General features: G+C 37.6%; 1 protein-coding gene across 12 annotated transcripts in view; it reads right to left on the bottom strand.

Moving 5' to 3' along the window:
• Positions 1-10287, bottom strand: part of HDAC9 (histone deacetylase 9) — a 196710-nt gene extending 186423 nt beyond the window's left edge. For 3 of the 12 annotated variants that reach the window (XM_089917699.1, XM_089917698.1, XM_089917700.1), the window contains exons 1-2: positions 1382-1420; positions 1088-1150 (exon numbers count right to left, since the gene is read on the bottom strand). In XM_089917699.1, the coding sequence (XP_089773825.1) occupies positions 1088-1109 (22 nt within the window). In that variant the 5' untranslated portion in view covers positions 1110-1150; positions 1382-1420. Of the gene's footprint in view, positions 1-1087; positions 1174-1381; positions 2065-6704 lie in introns of those variants that run through there. The other 9 variants (XM_089917696.1, XM_022587747.2, XM_022587757.2 and 6 more) reach the window with 8 other exon arrangements.
• Between the last annotated feature and the right edge of the window lie 9697 nt (positions 10288-19984).

The raw sequence follows: 19984 nt of genomic DNA, 5'->3' as shown, positions 1-19984 counted from the left end.
AGGTGTTCAATACTAAAACAGACATTATGCCTACCTGTGGAATATTTCTTTCCATTCTAGCTCTACCAAGTAGACGCTGCTTTATGCCGCATTCTTATCATGGAAATCTAGGTGGTGATCTATAATTACGATTAAGTGCACACAGGAACACAGAAGATGTGAGGGAGAACTTTAAGCCAATTTAGATGGAAGAACTCAGAAGAGAAACAAAACAAAAGTCCCCCAAGCTTTAGGAACTAGCTGTAGGGAATAAATATGAAAAGCAACAATTACAAGTATGTGTCATCGCCTGGAGAGTCTGCTCTTTTAACAAACAGAAATTGATAAAGTTGACAAGCTTCATCTTCCATCAGCACAGCTCCTTGAAGGCACAAGCACATACACGGGGAAACTAAAAATCGGAATCTGTTACTGTTATTCTTTAAAACGTTGCACCTGCATATAACACCTTTATATGTCTGTTATGCCCTCGCATCTGCCTGACAATGTAGACTCCCCAAATGTTTTGAAGAAAATTAAAATAACCATCTGCTAATAATAATTTTATTTCATCCTTAAGCAGTTTCATTTTGGGCTTAGGAGAAAAAGCCACAATTAAAACTACCTTCACAACTCCTGTAGCAAACACATTTCAGAAGGTAGGCCTATAAATAGATGTGCTTCTGTAGGCACGCTGTAAATATAAAATCATCCGGCTAGAGGAGACTGCAATGTAAGCTGCAGCCCCGATAGGAACTTACCTGATTATTTTAAAGTCCCATCAGAATACCCTTACAATCAGTACTGATCTCCTTTTTCTAGTGGCATAGTCAGGCAAAACACCCCCAAGTACATTTTACTTATCTCAGTCCCATCCTTCATCAGAAGCTTAGAGATTTCATTCAGAAGCAGCCTGTCCCTGAGCAGACTGAATATTCACAGGAACAGTAATGGAAGGGATCTAAAACCCTCCTAGACGCCAAGAAAATAGCAACATCAACACCAAAAAGCAGCAAACCCTTAACAGAGGTGCTTTCCAGAGCTTCATTTCCCAAAGTCAACCCCTTTTCACACGTAAAAGGTCTCGGTTACGAAAAAAGGGTCTTACCTGAGCTGATCATACTGTGCATTCTCTGCTGAGCCAAGAGCTGCTCTCGTCCAGCCACCCCATCTGAAGAAAAACACGAGTCAGTCTCATAAATTGTCTGCAGCATATTCCAATCACTCTTACTTCAGCTACTGAAAGATTCATCGCTGCTCAGTGTACGGGCCCCAGGAGTTACCCTGGCTGGTCCTCCCTCCACCCCGAGGAAAAGCAGCAGAGGATCAGCTTCAACAATGGTTTCCTCTCTGTTAACACACACTTTTCAAAAGACCTGGACACTTTTCCCACGTTACCAACCTGTGTACAAAGCAGAAAGGACCGAGTGGATGCTAAGGCTCTCTGGAGTTTAGGCTACACCGGAACCTAAAAGCAGGTGGGAACTAGGAATGTGCTTCGGGGTTATTGCTTTGTCAAAATAAGTAGAAAAATATTAACTCTACCCACGAGAAAAAGAAACCAATTAAACCTGGCTTTTAGTTCCTCAGGCTGCTAGAGTTTCGTTGTGAGAACCGTCAGTCAGTCCTGCAAGTGGCTTCAGCCGGTGCCCTTCTCCTATCTGTTTGTGTGTGTCTCTTCCCCCTCTCTGGTCTCTCTCAGCTCAAGTTGGCTAAAGCTAGTGATAATGCATTTGCATATGAATCAACAACAGCATGGCCCACAGGCACAGAAATAGAACAATGGTCGGCCTGAGCCAAAAATAGGTCAAGCATGGCCGAGTGATTGGAGCCTGCATTAATGCATTTAAAAATACCCCAGCAAACCCAGCTGTCCAGCCTCTATCTTTCAAACCATAATTCTCTATTGCAGGGCCTTAAAAGCAATTAACTCTTTCCTCCCTCCAAGCTTGCTTTTACACACTGTTTCCATACTGGCGATTCGCTTCCAAAGAAAGGAAGGGGGAAAAAAAAAATTAAGAATCATAGTTCTAAGAGGGCAAATGCACATACATTTCATTTCATTTTATTTTTGTAGTATGTGTTTTTGGAAGAGAGAGGAGAGAAGTGCAGAGCTCTGTATTGGTTCTAAAATAATACTGGAAGCTTTTGCTCATAATGTGGTTTCTGCCTCACCCACGCTCAGCAATCCTGGTGTTCTATTTTTGTTGCCTGTTTCTCTGGCTACACTGCAGTTGGCTGTAGCACTAGAAGCTTTTCTGCCTTCTAGTTTTAAGACTGACAGGAGATTTAGTAGAGGTAGTTTCAGAAAACAAGCACACCCCAGAATAAAATGTTTATGAAGGACTAGCATGATTTTTTACTTGCTATTTTTGTAAGGCAATTGTCCTGTTTCACAAATCTTAATGTAATCTTAGTACCACCTATCAATTTTATTGCATTCAGTTTCTATTATATCTAATATATATATATATATATATATATATATATGCACACAGCTTAGACCTAAAAACGTTCCCTCTATTTCAGCCTCTTAGACTAAATTCAATTCACCTGCAAAAGTAAACGTTGGTACTTTATTATGGATGGTGCAGAATTACAGATTATATGCACCTGTGGATCAATAAATAAATATGGTCAGTCCCCAACTATGAATGTTCTGCATTCATTTCTACATTGATTGCCTGAAACACAGACCTCGCTTTTCTATAGAAATAGCATTTATAATAGTTGATAGATCCCCAGACCAACACACATTGTGGAATTCACCTGTACAGGAGCTATATAGTATTTAGTACTAAAAATTCTATGGTCTCTGGTGTACAGTGAACATCATTTCTATCTGAGAAATAAATTCTGCATCACAAATTGGGTTGCTAGCATCTAGCCACTCCCAAGAGCAAACCCCAAAATGAAAAATCCACTGGTCATGGGAGCTCTTCTCCTTTTTCTAAACTAGATCAGCAAGAAAAAATAAAACTCCTAAAGCATTAGTCGCAACAGAAAAGGAAGGGGAAACAGCAGAGCGTTTCAAGGTTCCCAGGATGATCTGGTGAAGGAGGGATCTTGGTCAAGCAGAGTGTGGGGCAGAAGAAAGAGAACACGGAGACAGACTTTTGATGAAAAGGAGGAAGCATGTTAAGTCATTAGGCAGATAACTCACTGCTGAAGAAAATGGCACTGAATTTTCCTACTTTCATAGATTAACTCCTACTTACTGTGCAATTATATTTGAACAGATAAGTTATAAGAATTTTTATAAAAAAGTTATTCCAAATTACATTTGACTTAAGCTAAACATGAAAATCTTATGTTCCTGTCAATGGGAAAAACTGTTTAATTCCATCTGCTTTTGCAAGTAAACTTTCACTCAATTAAGAAACTGGTGTATAAAATTACAGGGATGGAAATACTGTGGACCTGGCAATTTATCTCAGAGATTATGTAAGCAACCACAGCATTTTAGACCTGGGAGGAAATTTAGACATTGTCTATCTATAATGATGTCCAAACTCTCTGTCCCCCAGGATGCCAAGGTACCTGGGAGTTGACTCGGTGTTCTCCAGAAGACGTTCTTCCCTGAACCAGGGCAGCTTCATTTTCATCTGTTTACATTTGCGTATGTAAGATTTGTTTTGAATAATGACTTCTTATATTAAGAAAAAAATATGGTGTATGGTGATAGATGGTAACTAGACTTATCATCGCTATCATTTTGTAATGTATAGAAATATCCAATCATTATGTTGTGCACCAGGAACTCACAGTGTTGTAGGTCAATCATACTTCCAAGTCAAATAAACTCATAAAGAAAAAAAGAGATCAGATTTGTGATAACCAGAGGTGAGGGGTAGGGGGATGAGAATTGGATGAAGGTGGTTAAAAAGTATAAAGTTCCAGTTATAAGATAAATAAGTACTAGGAATTTGTAATGTACAACATAATAGTTATATTATTATATAAAACATAATTAATATATGATTAATATAATTAACACTGCTATGTGTTATATGAAAGTTGTTAACAGAGTATATCCCAAGAGTTCTCATCACAAGAAAAAATTTTTTCCTTTTCAATGTATCTTGTACCTATATTAGATGATATATTAGATGAATGCTCACTAAACTTATTGTGGTAGTCATTGATGATGTATGTAAGTCAAATCATTATGCCCTACACCTTAAACATACAGTGCTGTATGTCAACTATATCCCAGTAAAGCTGAGAAAGGAAAGGAAGGAAAAAAATAACTGAAATCCACTCCCCTAGTACAAATGATCTCCCTATTTTACACATGAAGAAAGTAAAGAGACTTTTTAGAGGGTTATGAAAGATGCAAAAGCACTCATTAATGGAGTTATGACTGAAGAGACTTGCTTAGTTTCGAACAGGTACTCTAGCTAAGTAGGTCTAGCATTCATGTTTTCCAGTCCACCATCTTGTCCCTTACAATGCAAATAATTATCGGAGATATTGAGAATAAATTTTAATATTATCTACTTATGAAAAATAGAATCACTCTTAATTGTCTCAGGGTGGTTTTAAACAGAATATGTAAAACTAGTGATAAACATAAGAGGGACAGCAAAAATCCTAGTACAGATCTTCCTTGACTTAAGATGGGGTTGCCTCCCGATAAACCTCTAAATGAAAAACATCATTAAGTCAAAATGCATTTAATATACCTAACATCATAGCTACCAAACATCATAGCTAATCCTAACCTACTGTAAACATGCTCAGAACACTTACAGAAGCCTACAGGAGGACTAAAGCATCTAACACAAAGCATATTTTATAATAAAGTATTGAATATCTCATGTAATTGAATGCTGTGCTGAAAGTGAAAGACAGAATGGTTTCAAGTGTATCAGTTATCTACCCAGTGATCACCGTGGCAGACTAGGAGCTGTGGCTCACTACTGCTGCCCAGCATCTTCATAGAATATCGAAATTTCAACTGTGGTTTCTCCTGAATGCATATTGTTTTCGCACCATAGTGAAGCTGAAAAATCGTAAATGGAACTGAAACTCTGGGTAATGATTAGCCAAATCCATTTCACCTGCCTGGACTAATCAAGGTGTTTTAAGATTTGCATGTCCTCCGAGAGCAGGTGGTCTACACAATAAGATGTTTGCCTGAGTAGTTTTCCAGGAACTTGGAGTCAGCTGCATGTGGTTTGAGCTGAGGTGGTTAAAACTGGGTAAGACCACGGACTCTTCAAATGGGCATGCCGAGGGCCCGTGAGGTGACCTTTTGAACTTGCAGAGGCCTGTAGCTTTGTTATACCAGCACCTAAAGACAATTCCCGCACCTTTTTCCAATCACCTTTCCCATGCTCCCCACGCTCCCGAGGCTCCCCATGCCTCCCATGCCTCAGACCACCCTGCTTCTTTATTCTTATCCCATCAATACCCCTAGCCCTTGGCCTTTGAGATTTGTTTTCCTGTCTCCTCGCTGGGCTGCCTTTCGAATAAGCCCTCTCTTTGCTGCAAATCTCCAGTGTTTCAGCGTTCTGGCTTGCTGTGAGTTGGGCAGGACGAACTTGGCTCGGTAACTGAACCACTGACATTGGGGACCATCTGCGTTGACGTAATATACATCTCTTGTCGTTTTACATTTAAATTATGCCCTCAATCTACAAAAAATAGTCTCAAAGCTTTTATAATAATAAAAAATAAAATAAAATAAAACTCAAAAGAGTTAGTAATTCTCCATTCTCAAAGGTACCAGGAGAGGGCAATCCACGTAGAACAGTATAAATAATGGGTCTTCTTCATTTTGACCAAGTTATTTAATTTGAGGTTTATTCATATTTCATCCCTGCATTCTTTCAGCATTTTTTGCCATTAGCAGTCTTGTCTTTCAACTCTTGATAATGAAAACTTAGAGTGAAAAGACATTGGACGCTTGTCATAAAATAGACACCACTTGTTTCTGGGAGGAAAAGATAGCATTATTAAAACCTACCACCAAGTATATTGATTACGTCTATTATCCAAGAACTTAAATATTAAGAATGTTGAGGTAATGCTTCTCATATCATCTCAACAACGTTGGTAAAGAAATGTGACTAAGTTTCTTTCTAGGTATTTATAAAACCAATTTACTGACAAGGAAAAAAGATAATAAATTTTATATTATAAGAACAGTAAGAAGCTAATACAAATGTCAGCCTAGAATAGCTGGGCAGTTTTTGAAATTGTAATATAATAAATTTTAATTCAATTAATAAACATTTTGGAAATTGATCTAATTATATTTTACATTTATTTAAATAATAAGTGAAAAAGAATAGGGCAAAAAACCAGGTTCCCAATTTAATAAAAAATGGGAATGGGCATCGAATCCTAATGCAAAATGTCATTCAAGAATAATTATGATAATTCCAATTCTTTTTATGGGTATATAGGCAAAACAAAAAAAATTAAACATTTAAATTCAATTTTAATTAAAAATTTAAATTATGGATTAAAAAAATCTACATGTCATCAAAATTTCCACAAATAACATGACTGAAGACTCCACTGGAAAAAAGCAAAGGAGGTAGCAGAACCTAATTTATTCTACCACAATAATACATCCTCTGTTCATCTGTAATCAAGCACAAACTTTTCATGCAGTACCAAAACTTATGGTTCTAGAATCCAGGTGCAGGAAGATTTAAAACTTGTTTGCCTGAAGTACTGAATTGTGCTTTACAAGAAAGCTACAAATTACTCACCAAGAGCTGTAAGTCCTCCGCTCACTCTTTCTCACTCGTGTTGCTGTTGCTCCCATCCTCACATTTCTCAAAGTACTGTCACATCAGTAAAGTTATACACACTTGCCTGCAGGCAACTGACTTGATTCCTAGATCCCCGAGGAACAGGAAGGAGAGGGAAAGTATAATGTACTAATTTTTACTCTGAACTAAGTAGCTTATTTTTCTGAATTTTCTGTCTCTTATTAAATAGTGGACACTAAGTTTACGAGTGATTCCTCTGTACTGTAACAACCTAATTGGCTACCAAATGATCTTCAGAAAAGGAAATCTTGCCTGGACCCAAAGGGTCTGCGAAAACACATCAGCAGTGAAATTCCAGGAGACTGTTCCATAAGAAAACAAAACAACAACTTCAACAAACCTCTAGAATTATTTGCCTTGCTTTGATTGAAAATCATTTCTTCTCTAACTCTTACCTTCAAATTGGATGTGCTGAGCCATGATTTATTCTATTTTTAGCAGATTAAGAGCATCAGGACCATCAGGGAACTTGTTAGAAATGCAATTTATTGGGCCAGAACTACTAAATGAAAATCTCTGGTGGGAATCTGAATTTTACAAGCCCTCTCAGTGATTCTGATAAACAGTGAAGTTTGAGAACCAGTAGATAAGACCATTCTTTCCAAAGCAATGATTAGATGGCTAAAGGTATAAATAAATTATCTATTTTGGGTCCAATTTCAAATTAAACATTATTATTACAGAATACTTTTTCAAAATGAAAATAATTAAACTTGCTCATAGACTGAAGAAGACCACTTAATATTCAAGGTATGAAAAGACCATTTTCTCTTTTTAACAGCATCTACTTTGAAATACTGGTTTGTATTTCAAATTGTATAAGCTTGGCTAACCTATGCTATGTTTACCAAACTCTGTATGTACAAGGTATTTATAACACCACAAACTATTAGTACAAATGTTAGTTTCAAGACAAAAACACTATTTTGGTCTATAGGGCTATGAAAATAAAAATTCTGGGAGAATTCCAATTAAGTAAAATTAGCATTCTAACTTTGCTATTTGGTATGCCTCAAATTTTTAATTTTATATTATACTACAAAGTGTGTTTCATTATTATGTAGCTGTACCTTTAATATTTATCATTTTGGAAATAAATGGGATTCTGATCACCTAAAATTAATAGTCATAGTTAGCATCTGGATGGATACTACATTTCAGAGCTGTAATAAGACTAATTTCCACATGCTAATAAAAGTATAGCAGACATCAGAAAATAAACCCAGAAACATCATTTCTTGCCACAAAGATCGAGTGGTATTTACCATACCAAACTATTACCTATCACCAAGTTAAATCAAGAGAATGCTGGGATGCTTGCTTCCGAAAATAGCAACAACATTTTCTTTTAATGTTGCAATTAAATTCTGACTTCAAAATTCGATCTAGTTGGGTGCCAACTACCAAATTTTAGAAATAGCAAGCACCCAAAATATACTGTACTTATTTTTTGACTGATCAAAACTGTTTATAGCAATGGCATATAATTAAAGTACAAACATTTGCAATTGGCTGTATCACTAAGTTCATCAGACATCCCATGGATATGGAATCTTTCCCATTTCAGGACCCTTAAATCAGTGCCAAGAACAAAGAACCATGGCCTCCAAGGCCATTCAGGTTCTGACCACAACATGACTTAGTAACTTGATCCTTTACTTTCTTTTTCAAAATTCACGAACATACAATTTCTTGGTATTACCCACACAAATCCTTCATTCTTCCATGCCTTTGCACATGCTGTTCTTGTAATCCAGAATGCTTTTCCACTCTTTCCCATCTGGGAAACTCCTTTTCATTTTTCTTTTTTTTTAAATGACCACAGTTAAAGATTTGATGAAAGTTCATAATAATGCAATTGACAAGGAAATTTAGTTATTTCTGAGATATACACTTTAAAGTAATAACTAGAATTATGACTTATAACATTATACCAGAACATATAAGATTTTTAGAAATTTCATGAAATGTCTGAAACATTTATATTAACATATTTCCATACAAATAACCCAAAGAAAGTTTAGTATTAGTTGTTTTGTTTGTTTGTTTTTTTATACTGCAGGTTCTTATTAGGCATCAATTTTATACACATCAGTGTATACATGTCAATCCCAATTGCCCAATTCAGCACACCACCATCCCCACCTCACAGCGGTTTTCCCCCTTGGTGTCCATATGTGTGTTCTCTACATCTGTGTCTCAACTTCGGCCCCGCAAATCAGTTCATCTGTACCACTTTTCTAGGTTCCACATACATGCGTTAATATATGATATTTGTTTTTCTCTTTCTGAATTTATTCACTCTGTATGACAGTCTCTAGATCCGTCCACGTCTCAACAAATGACTCAATTCCGTTCCTTTTTATGGCTGAGTAATAATCCATTGTACATATGTACCAAAACTTCTTTGTCCATTCGTCTGTCGATGGGCACTTAGGTTGCTTCCGTGACCTGGCTATTGTAAATAGTGCTGCAATGAACATTGGGGTGCATGTGTCTTTTTGAATTACAGTTTTCTCTGGGTATACGCCCAGTAGTGGGATTGCTGGATAATATGGTAATTCTATTTTTAGTTTTTTAAGGAACCTCCATATTGTTCTCCATACTGGCTGAATCAATGTACATTCCCACCAACAGTACAAGAAGGTATCCTTTTCTCCACACCCTCTCCAGCATTTGTTGTTTGTAGATTTTCTGACGATACCCATTCTAACTGGTGTGAGGTGATACCTCATAGTAGCTTTGATTTGCATTTCTCTAATAATTAGAGATGTTGAGCAGCTTTTCATGTGCTTCTTGGCCATCTGTATGTCTTCTTTGGAGAAATGTCTATTTAGGTCTTCTGCCCATTTTTCGATTGGCTTCTTTGTTTGTTTAACATTGAGCTGCATGAGCTGTTTATATATTTGGAGATTAATCCTTTGTCCATTGATTCATCTGCAAATATTTTCTCCCATTCTGAGGGTTGTCTTTTCGTCTTGTTTATGGTTTCCTTTGCTGTGCAAAAGCTTTGAAGTTTCATTAGGTCCCATTTGTTTATTTTTGTTTTTATTTCCATTACTCTAGGAGGTGGATCTAAAAAGATCTTGCTGGGATTTATGTCAAAGAGTGTTCTTCCTATGTTTTCCTCTAAGAGTTTTATAGTATCCAGTCTTACATTTAGGTCTCTAATCCATTTTGAGTTTATTTTTGTGTATGGTTTTAGGAAGTGTTCTAATTTCATTCTTTTACATGTCACTGTCCAGTTTTCCCAGCACCACTTATTGAAGAGACTGTCTTTTCTCCATTGTATATCATTGCCTCCTTTGTCATAGATTAGTTGACCACAGGTACGTGGGTTTATCTCTGGGCTTTCTATCTTGTTCCACTGATCTATGTTTCTGTTTTTGTGCCAGTACCACATTGTCTTGTTTACTGTAGCTTTGTAGTATAGTCTGAAATCAGGGAGTCTGATTCCTCCAGCTCTGTTTTTTTCCCTCAAGACTGCTTTGGCTATTCGGGGTCTTTTGTGTCTCCATACAAATTTTAAGATGATTTGTTCTAGATCTGTAAAAAATGCCATTGGTCATTTGATAGGGATTGCATTGAATCTGTAGATTGCTTTGGGTAGTAGAGTCATTTTCACAATGTTGATTCTTCCAATCCAAGAACATGGAATATCTCTCCATCTGTTGGTACCATCTTTAATTTCTTTCATCAGTGTCTTATAGTTTTCTGCATACAGGTTTTTTGTCCCCCTAGGTAGGATTATTCCTAGGTATTTTATTCTTTTTGTTGCAGTGGTAAATGGGAGTGTTTCCATAATTTCTCTTTCAGATTTTTCATCATTAGTGTATAGGAATGCAAGAGATTTCTGTGCATTAATTTTGTATCCTGCAACTTTACCAAATTCATTGATTAGCTCTAGTGGTTTTCTGGTGGCATTTTTAGGATTCTCTATGTATAGTATCATGTCATTTGCAAACAGTGACAGTTTTACTTCTTCTTTTCCAATTTGTATTTTTTATTTCTTTTTCTTCTCTGATTGCCATGGCTAGGACTTCCAAAACTATGTTGAATAATAGTGGTGAGAGTGGATATCCTTGTCTCATTCCTGATCTTAGAGGAAATGCTTTCAGTTTTTCCACCATTGAGAATGATGTTTGCTGTGGGTTTGTCGTATATGGCCTTTATTATGTTGAGGTAGGTTCCCTCTATGCCCACTTTCTGGAGAGTTTTTATCATAAATGGGTGTTGAATTTTGTCAAAAGCTTCTTCTGCACCTACTGAGATGATCATATGGTTTTTATTCTTCAATTTGTTAATATGGTGTATCACATTGATTGATTTGCATATATTGAAGAATGCTTATATTGAAGAATCCTTGCATTCCTGGGATAAATCCCACTTGACTGTGGTGTATGATCCTTTTAATGTGTTGTTGGATTCTGTTTGCTAGAATTTTTTTTTTGCGGTACGTGGGCCTCTCACTGTTGTGGCCTCACCCGTTGCGGAGCACAGGCTCCGGACGCGCAGGCTCAGTGGCCATGGCTCACGGGCCCAGCCACTCTGTGGCATGGGGGATCTTCCCAGACTGGGGCACAAACCCATGTCCCCTGCATCGGCAGGCGGACTTCCAACCACTGCACCACCAGGGAAGCCCCCTGTTTGCTAGTATTTTGTTGAGGATTTTTGCATCTATATTCATCAGTGCTATTGGTCTGTAATTTTCTTTTTTTGTAGTATCTTTGTCTGGTTTTGGTATCAGGGTGATGGTGGCCTCATAGAATGAGTTTGGGAGTGTTCCTCCCTCTGCAATTTTTTGTAAGACTTTGAGAAGGATGGGTGTTAGCTCTTCTCTAAATGTTTGATAGAATTCACCTGTGAAGCCATCTGGTCCTGGACCTTTGTTTTCTGGAAGATTTTTAATCACAGTTTCAATTTCATTACTTGTGATTGATCAGTTCAAAATTTCTGTTTCTTCCTGGTTCAGTCCTGGAAGGTTATACCTTTCTAGGAATTTGCCATTTCTTCCAGGTTGTCCATTTTATTGGCATAGAGTTGCTTGTAGTAGTATCTTAGGATGCTTTGTATTTTTGCGGTGTCTATTGTAACTTCTCCTTTTCCATTTCTAATTTTATTGATTTGAGTCCTCTCCCTCTTTTTCTTGATGAGTCTGGCTAATGGTTTATTAATTTTGTTTATCTTCTCAAAGAAACAGCTTTTAGTTTTATTGATCTTTGCTATTGTTTTCTTTGTTTCTATTTCATTTATTTCTGCTCTGATGTTTATGATATCTTTCCTTCTACTAACTTTGGGTTTTGTTTGTTCTTCTTTCTCTAGTTCCTTTAGGTGTAAGGTTAGATTGTTTACTTGAGATTTTTCTTGTTTCTTCAGGTAGACTTGTATAGCTATAAACTTCCCTCTTAGAACTGCTTTTGCTGCATCCCATAGGTTTTGGGTCATCGTGTTTTCATTGTCATTTGTCTCTAGGAATTTTTTGATTTCCTCTTTGATTTCTTCAGGGATCTCTTGTTTACTTAGTAAAGTACAGTTTAGCCACCATGTGTTTGTGTTTTTTATGCTTTTTTCCCTGTAATTGATTTCTAGTCTCATAGCATTGTGGTAAGAAAAGATGCTTGATATGATTTCAATTTCTTAAATTTACTGAGGCTTGATTTGTGACCCAAGATGTGATCTATCCTGGAGAATGTTCCTTGTGCACTTGAGAAGAAAGTATAATCCGCTGTTTTTGGATGGAATGTCCTATAAATATCAATTAAATCTATCTGGTCTATTGTGTCATTGAAAGCTTCTGTTTCTTTATTAATTTTCTGTTTGGATGATCTGCCCATTGGTGTAAGTGAGGTGTTAAAGTCCCCCACTATTATTGTGTTACTGTCGATTTCTTCTTTTATAGCTGTTAGCAGTTGCCTTATGTATTGAGGTGCTCCTATGTTAGGTGCATATACATTTATAATTGTTATATCTTCTTCTTGGATTGATCCCTTGATCATTATATAGTGTCCTTCCTTATCTCTTGTAACATTCTTTATTTTAAAGTCTATTTTATCTGATATGAGTATAGTTACTCTGGGTTTCTTTTGATTTCCATTTGCATGGAATAACTTTTTCCATCCCCTCACTTTCAGTCTGTATGTGTCCCTAGGTCTGAAGTGGGTCTCCTGTAGACAGAATATATATGGGTCTTATTTTTGTATCCATTCAGCAAGCCTGTGTCTTTTGAGTGGAGCATTTAATCCATTTACGTTTAAGGTAATTATCGATATGTATGTTCCTATGACCAATTTATTAATTGTTTTGGGTTTGTTTTTGTAGGTCCTTTTCTCCTCTTGTGTTTCCCACTTAAAGAAGTTCCTTGAGCAATTTTTGTAGAGCTGGTTTGGTGGTGCTGAATTCTCTTAGTTTTTGCTTCTCTCTAAAGCTTTTGATATCTCCATCTAATCTGAATGAGATCCTTGCCAGGTAGAGTAATCCTGGTTGTAGGTTCTTCCCTTTCATCACTTTAAGTATATCATGCCACTCCCTTCTGGCTTGTAGAGTTTCTGCTGAGAAATCACCTGTTAACCTTATGGGAGTTCCCTTGTATGTTCTTTGTCATTTTTCCCTTGCTGCTTTCAATAATTTTTCTTTGTCTTTAATTTTTGTCAATTTGATTACCATGTGTCTCAGCGTGTTTCTCCTTGGGTTTATCCTGTATGGGAGTCTCTGTGCATCCTGGACTTGGGTGGCTATTTCCTTTCCCATGTTAGGGAAGTTTTCTACTATAATCTCTTCAAATATTTTCTTGGGTCCTTTCTCTCTCTCTTCTCCTTCTGGGACCCCTATAATGCGAATGTTGTTGCATTTAATGTTGTCCCAGAGGTCTCTTAGGCTGTATTCATTTCTTTTCATTCTTTTTTCTTTAGTCTGTTCCGCAGCAGTGAATTCCACCATTCTGTCTTCCAGGTCACTTAACCGTTCTTCTGCCTCAGTTATTCTGCTATTGATTCCTTCTAGTATAATTTTCATTTCAGTTATTGTATTGTTCATCTCTGTTTGTTTGTTCTTTAATTCTTCTAGGTCTTTGTTAAACATTTCTTGCATCTTCTCCATCTTTGCCTCCATTGTTTTTCCACAGTCCTGGATCATCTTCACTATCACTTTTCTGAATTCTTTTTCTGGAAGGTTGACTCTCTCCACTTCATTTAGTTGCTTTTCTTGGGTTTTATCTTGTTCCTTCATCTGGTATATAGCCCTCTGCCTTTTCATTCTGTCTATCATTCTTGGAATATGGTTTTTGTACCACAGGCTGCAGGATTGTAGTTCTTCTTGCTTCTACTGTCTGCCATCTGGTGGATGAGGCTATCTAAGTGGCTTGATGGGAGGGACTGGTGGTGGGTAGAGCTGGCTGTTGCTCTGGTGGGCAGAGCTCAGTAAAACTGTAATCCACTTGACTGTTGATGGGTGGGCCTGGGTTCCCTCACTGTTGGTTGTTTGGCCTGAGGCAACCCAACACTGGAGCCTACCTGGGCTCTTTGGTGGGGCTAATGACCTACTCTGGGAGGGCTCACCCCAAGTAGTACTTCCCAGAACTTCTGCTGCTAGTGTCCTTGTGCCCACAGTGAAAGAGAGCCACCCCCCCCCTCTGTAGGAGACCCTCCAACACTAGCAGGTAGGTCTGGTTCAGTCTCCCCTGGGGTCACTGCTCCTTCCCCTGGGTCCTGATGCGCACACTACTTTGTGTGTGCCCTCCAAGAGTGGAGTCTCTGTTTCCCCAGTCCTGTCAAAGTCCTGCACTCAATTCCCACTAGGCTTCAAAGTCTGATTCTCCTCCCATTGCCAGACCCTCAGGTTGGGAAGCCTCACGTGGGGCTCAGAACCTTCACTCCAGTGGGTGGACTTCTGTGGTATAAGTGTTCGCTGGTCTGTGAGTCACCCACCCACTGGTTATGGGATTTGATTTTTCTGTGATTGTGCCCCTCCTACTGTCTCATTGTGGCTTCTCCTTTGTCTCTGGATGTGGGATATCTTTTTTGGTGAGTTCCAGTGTCTTCCTGTCGATGATTGTCCAGCAGCTAGTTGTGATTCTGGTGTTCTCGCAAGAGGGGAGTGAGAGCATGTCCTTTTACTCCATCATCTTGGTTCCTCCTTCCTATCCTCCTTTTCATTTTAAGAGAATATAATATTTTTCTATGTTCATTAAAATGTTTGTCTATTTTGCTTCTAATTAGTATAACAGACTTTCTTTTAGTGCACATTTATTTGCCTGATAGTTTTCTGTGTGTGTGTTTGTGTGTGTGTGTGTGTGTGTGTGTAGTTTATCAGTTGCATTCTACTACTGGCTTTTCTTTTTTCTTTCTTTAATTGAGGTAGAGTTGATTTACAATATTATATTAGTTTTAGGTGTATAGCAGTGCTTCAATATTTTTTGCAGATTATACTTCATTAAAAGTTATTACAAGATAATTACAAGATAATGGCTATAATTCCTTGTGCTATATAAATATCCTTGTTGCTTACCTATTTTATATGTAGTACTTTGTTATCTCTTAATCCCATACCCCTATCTTGCTCCTCCCCCCTTCCCTCTCCCCACTGGTAACCACTAGTTTGTTTTCTATATCTGTGAGTCTGCTTCTTTTTTGTTACATACATTCATTTGTTTTAGTTTTTAGATTCCACATATAAATGATATAATATAGTATTTGTCTTTCTCTGTCTGACTTACTGCACTAAGCATAATATTCTCTAGGTCCATCCATGTTGCTTCAAGTGGCAGGTTTTCATTCTTATTTTATAGCAGAGTAATGTTCCATTATATATATGAGCTGTTTATATGTTTTTGATATTAACTCTGTTGATCATATCGTTGGCAACTATTATCTCCTATTCCATAGGTTGTCTTTTCTTTTTGTTAATTGTTTCCTTTCCTGTGCAGAAGTTTGTAAGTTTAATTAGGTCCTATTTGTTTAGTTTTGCTTTTATTTCTTTTGCCTTAAGAGACAGACCAAAAAAATATTGCTATGATTTATGTCAAAGGGTGTTCCACCTATGTTCTCTTCTAGGAGTTTTATGGTTTTAGGTCTTTAATCCATTTTGAGTTTATTTTTGTATATTGTATGAGGAAATGTTCTAACCTCATTTTTTTAAATATAGCTGTCCAGTTTTCCCAGCACCATTTACTGAAAAGACTGCCTTTTCTTTGTTGTACATTCTTGCCTCCTTTGGTGTAGACTAATTCACAGTAGATGCCTGTATTTACTTCTGGGCTCACTATTCTGCTCCTTTGATCTATGTGTCTGTTTTTGTGCCAGTACCATGCTGTTTTGATTACTGTAGCTTTGTAGTATAGTCTGAAGTCTGGGAGGGTGACACCTCCAGCTTTTTTCTTTATTCTTAAGATTTCTGTGGCAGTTTGGGGTGATTTGTGATTCCATATGAATTTTAGGATTATTTGTTCTAGCTCTGTGAAAAATGTCCTAGGTATTGTGATAGAAATTGCATTAAATCTGTATATTCCTTTGGGTAGTATGGCCGTTTTAACAATATTAATTCTTCCAATCCATGAGCATGGGATGTCTTTCCATTTCTTTGTATCATTTTCAATTTCCTTCATCAATGTTTTATAGTTTTCAGAGTACAGGTCTTTTACCTCCTTGGTTAAGTTATTCCTAGGTATTTTATTCTTCCTGGTACAGTATTAAATGGGACTGTTTTTTTACTTTCTCTTCCTCATTATTAACATAGAGAAAAGCAACAGATTTTTGTACATTAATCCTGTATATTGCAACTTTGCTGAATTCATTTATTAGTTCTAATAGTTTTCTAAAATAAATTTATTTATTTATTTATGGCTGCATTGCGTCTTCGTTGCTGCGCATGGGCTAGGTGCAGCTAGCAGGGGCTACCCTTCGTTGCAGTGCACAGGCTTCTCATTGCGGTGGCTTCTCTCTGTTGCACAGCATGGGCTCTAGGCATATGGTCTTCAGTACTTGTGGCATGCAGGCTCAGTATTTGTGGCTCACAGGCTCTAGAGCACAGGCTCAGTAATTGTGCCACACAAGATTTATCACTCCACGGCATGTGGGATCTTCCCAGTCCAGGGCTCGAACCCATGTACCCTGCATTGGCAGGTGGATTCTTTTTTTTTTTTTTTGCGGTACGCGGGCCTCTCACTGTTGTGGCCTCTCCCGTTGTGGAGCACAGGCTCCAGACGCGCAGGCTCAGCAGCCACGGCTCACAGGCCCAGCCGCTCCGCGGCATGTGGGATCTTCCCAGACCGGGGCACGAACCCGTGTCCCCTGCATCAGCAAGCGGACTCTCAACCACTGCACCACCAGGGAAGCCCGGCAGGTGGATTCTTAACCACTGTGCCACCAGGGAAGTCCCTAGGTTTTTTGCGGAAACGTTAGGGTTTTCTATGTAAAGTGTCATGTCACCTGCAAATAGTGATTGTTTTACTTCTTCCCTTCCAAGTTGGATGGATGTTATTTCTTTTTCTTGTCTGATTACTGTGGCTAGGACTGCCAATAATATGTTAAATAGAAGTGGTGGGAGTGGGCATTCCTGTCTTGTTCCTGATTTTAGAGGAAACGCTTTCAATTTTTCACCATTGAGTATGATGTTAGCTGTGGGTTTGCCATAAATAGACTTTATTATGTTGAGATATGTTCCCTCTATTGCAATTATGATGAGCGTTTTTATCATGAATTGATGTTGAATTTTGTCAAATGCTTTTCCTGTGTCTATTGGGATGGTCATGTGATTTATAAGCTTCCTTTGGTGAATGTGGTGTACCACACTGATTGATTTGCAAATATTAAACCATCCCTGTGTCCCTGGAATAAATCCAACTTGATCATGGTATATGACCCTTTTTATATATTGCTGGATTCAGTTTGCTAATATTTTGTTGAGGATTTCTGCATCTATATTCATCAAATATATTTTCCTGTAGTTATGTTTAGTAGTGTCTTTGTCTGGTTTTGGTATCAGAGTAATGGTGGCCTCATAGAATGAGTTTTGGAGTGTTTCATCTTCTTCAATTTTTTGGAATAGTTTGAGAAGGATAGGTATTAGATCTTCTTTATATGTTTGGTAGAATTCCCCTGTGAAGCTGTCCAGTCCTGGAGTTTTGTTTGCTTGGAGTATTTTTAATTACAAATTCAATTTCACTATCAGTGACTGGTCTGTTCAAACTCTCTATTTCTTCCAGATTCCTTGATTGGCCTCCTCAACTACTATGATAGATCATTTTCTATCCCTTTATTTTTACTCTTTGAATCCTTTTATTTTAAGTATGGCTTTAACAGACAGCATATTTCTGAACTGTTTTCTCACTCATCCCATAAAATCTCATATTTGCTAAGTTCATGGAAGTGAGATAGTGGCCCTTGCTGGTTCACCATCTTCTCAAGAGCAAAAAAGTAGTAGATCCATTTCATCCTTCAGAACTCTGCCCAAAGTTTATCTCCTTAGAAAAGCCTTCCCTGACCTGAGCTGCCATGAACGAGAGGACTTAACTCTGTCCTTACTTCTACCATAACATAAGTCATTGGATATTTTAACATTGGTTACATGTCTGTTCCCTGCACTAGACCTCAGAAAGTCAAGAATAGAGATCTGTCATTCATCTACATGCCTAAGCCACTGCCCAACCTAATGATAAGTACTCTATGTGTGTTGGTTAAATGGATATATGTGAAATGAAATTTCAGCAATTTTAGCAATTTTTCCTATGCTCTTAAGGCTCTCCTTGGCTCTAATGGCCAGCTTGGATCCTGTTGCAATTATTCTACAGGACACAGTGAAATGACTCTTCTAAAAACATCAAAGTGGGACTTCCCCGGTGGTACAGTGGTAAAGAATCTGCCTTACAATGCAGGGGATGCGGGTTCGATCCCTGGTCAGGGAACTAAGATCCCACATTCTGCGGGGCAACTAAGCCTGCATGCCACAACTACTGAGCTCATGGACCTCAACCAGAGAGCCTGCATGCCGCAAACTACAAAGCCCACACACTCTGGAACCCACGCACCACAGCTACAGAGCCCACATGCCCTGGAATCTGTGCACCACAACTAGAGAGAAGCCTGCAAAGAACCCGCGCACCGCAACGAAAGATCCTGCATGCCTCAGTGAAGATCCTGCATGCCGCAACTAAGACCCGACACAGCCAAAAATAAATAAAATAAACAAATAAATAATAAAAGCATCAAAGCTCTAGTCAAAAGAAGTTCCACTTTATATTCTCATTGACTTGGGTTCCTTTTCAGTTTTAAAGAGATGCCACATGGTCTAAATCTTTTTAAGGAGGGGCTTTATGTTCACATATTTTCTAAATGAAAGAGAGATATATTCTGTAAACTGGACACTTAGGCTTCAGATATTAAGTTATATTTGATTCATGAGGACCATGGAATCTCTTTTACATGAAGGGCAACTACATAACATTCTAAATCATGTGACTTATTAAACGGAGAAGAAGCTCTGGATTCAGACAGAATTTGACTTGAATTCTAGCTCTGTCACTTATTAGGCAGTCATGAGCTGTATAGCTTGTATAAGTTACTTAACATTTCTGAGTCACAATTCCCTCATCTTAAAAATGGGAGTATTAACAACTGCCTTGCAATGTTGCTTTAATATTTAGAAATAGTGAATATAAAATTCCTACCATTATGACAAGAACATAATAGGTACCTGGTACACTGTAGTTATTATTATTATTTTTGCACATTATTAATATTGCACACTATTATTATGTAAATAAAGAATAATTGAGAGCCTACTTAGATTTCTATATTCTGAACTAAATTCCTATTTCTCAAGATCAGCTGTAACACTGTAAAACAGAATATAAACATCATTAGTTTCTGCTGTTTCCTAAAGGAAAAAAATGAGTATATATAAGCTAGATCAGAAAAATTAGAATGGAAATTCTCATTATATTAATTTAACTCTCTAGACTAACCAAACCATGTGTATTCAAAAACTCACTGATTCCTAACTGCAAAATAAGAAATGGAAATAACGAACAAGAGGGTGATTGGTATATGCCAGGCTATTTCCTATGTTTACTTTGTAAGGTCAAATCAGATACTTTAATATAAGGAACAGAGATTAATAACAAAACTCACATGAAACACAGACCCTTCACTGGGTACATACATTTGTGCTTGTCATTTAATCGAAACCTAGGAATATCTTCAATCCACAATGCATTCCCCCCAGCT

Source organism: Delphinapterus leucas, chromosome 9, assembly GCF_059928025.1.
Source record: "Delphinapterus leucas isolate spDelLeu-1000000601 "Yukka" chromosome 9, BTC_Dleu_Yukka2, whole genome shotgun sequence".
Lineage (NCBI taxonomy): Eukaryota > Metazoa > Chordata > Mammalia > Artiodactyla > Monodontidae > Delphinapterus > Delphinapterus leucas.
The sequence above is the reverse complement of the archived record's forward strand: the minus strand, read 5'-3'. Positions and strand labels throughout refer to the sequence as shown.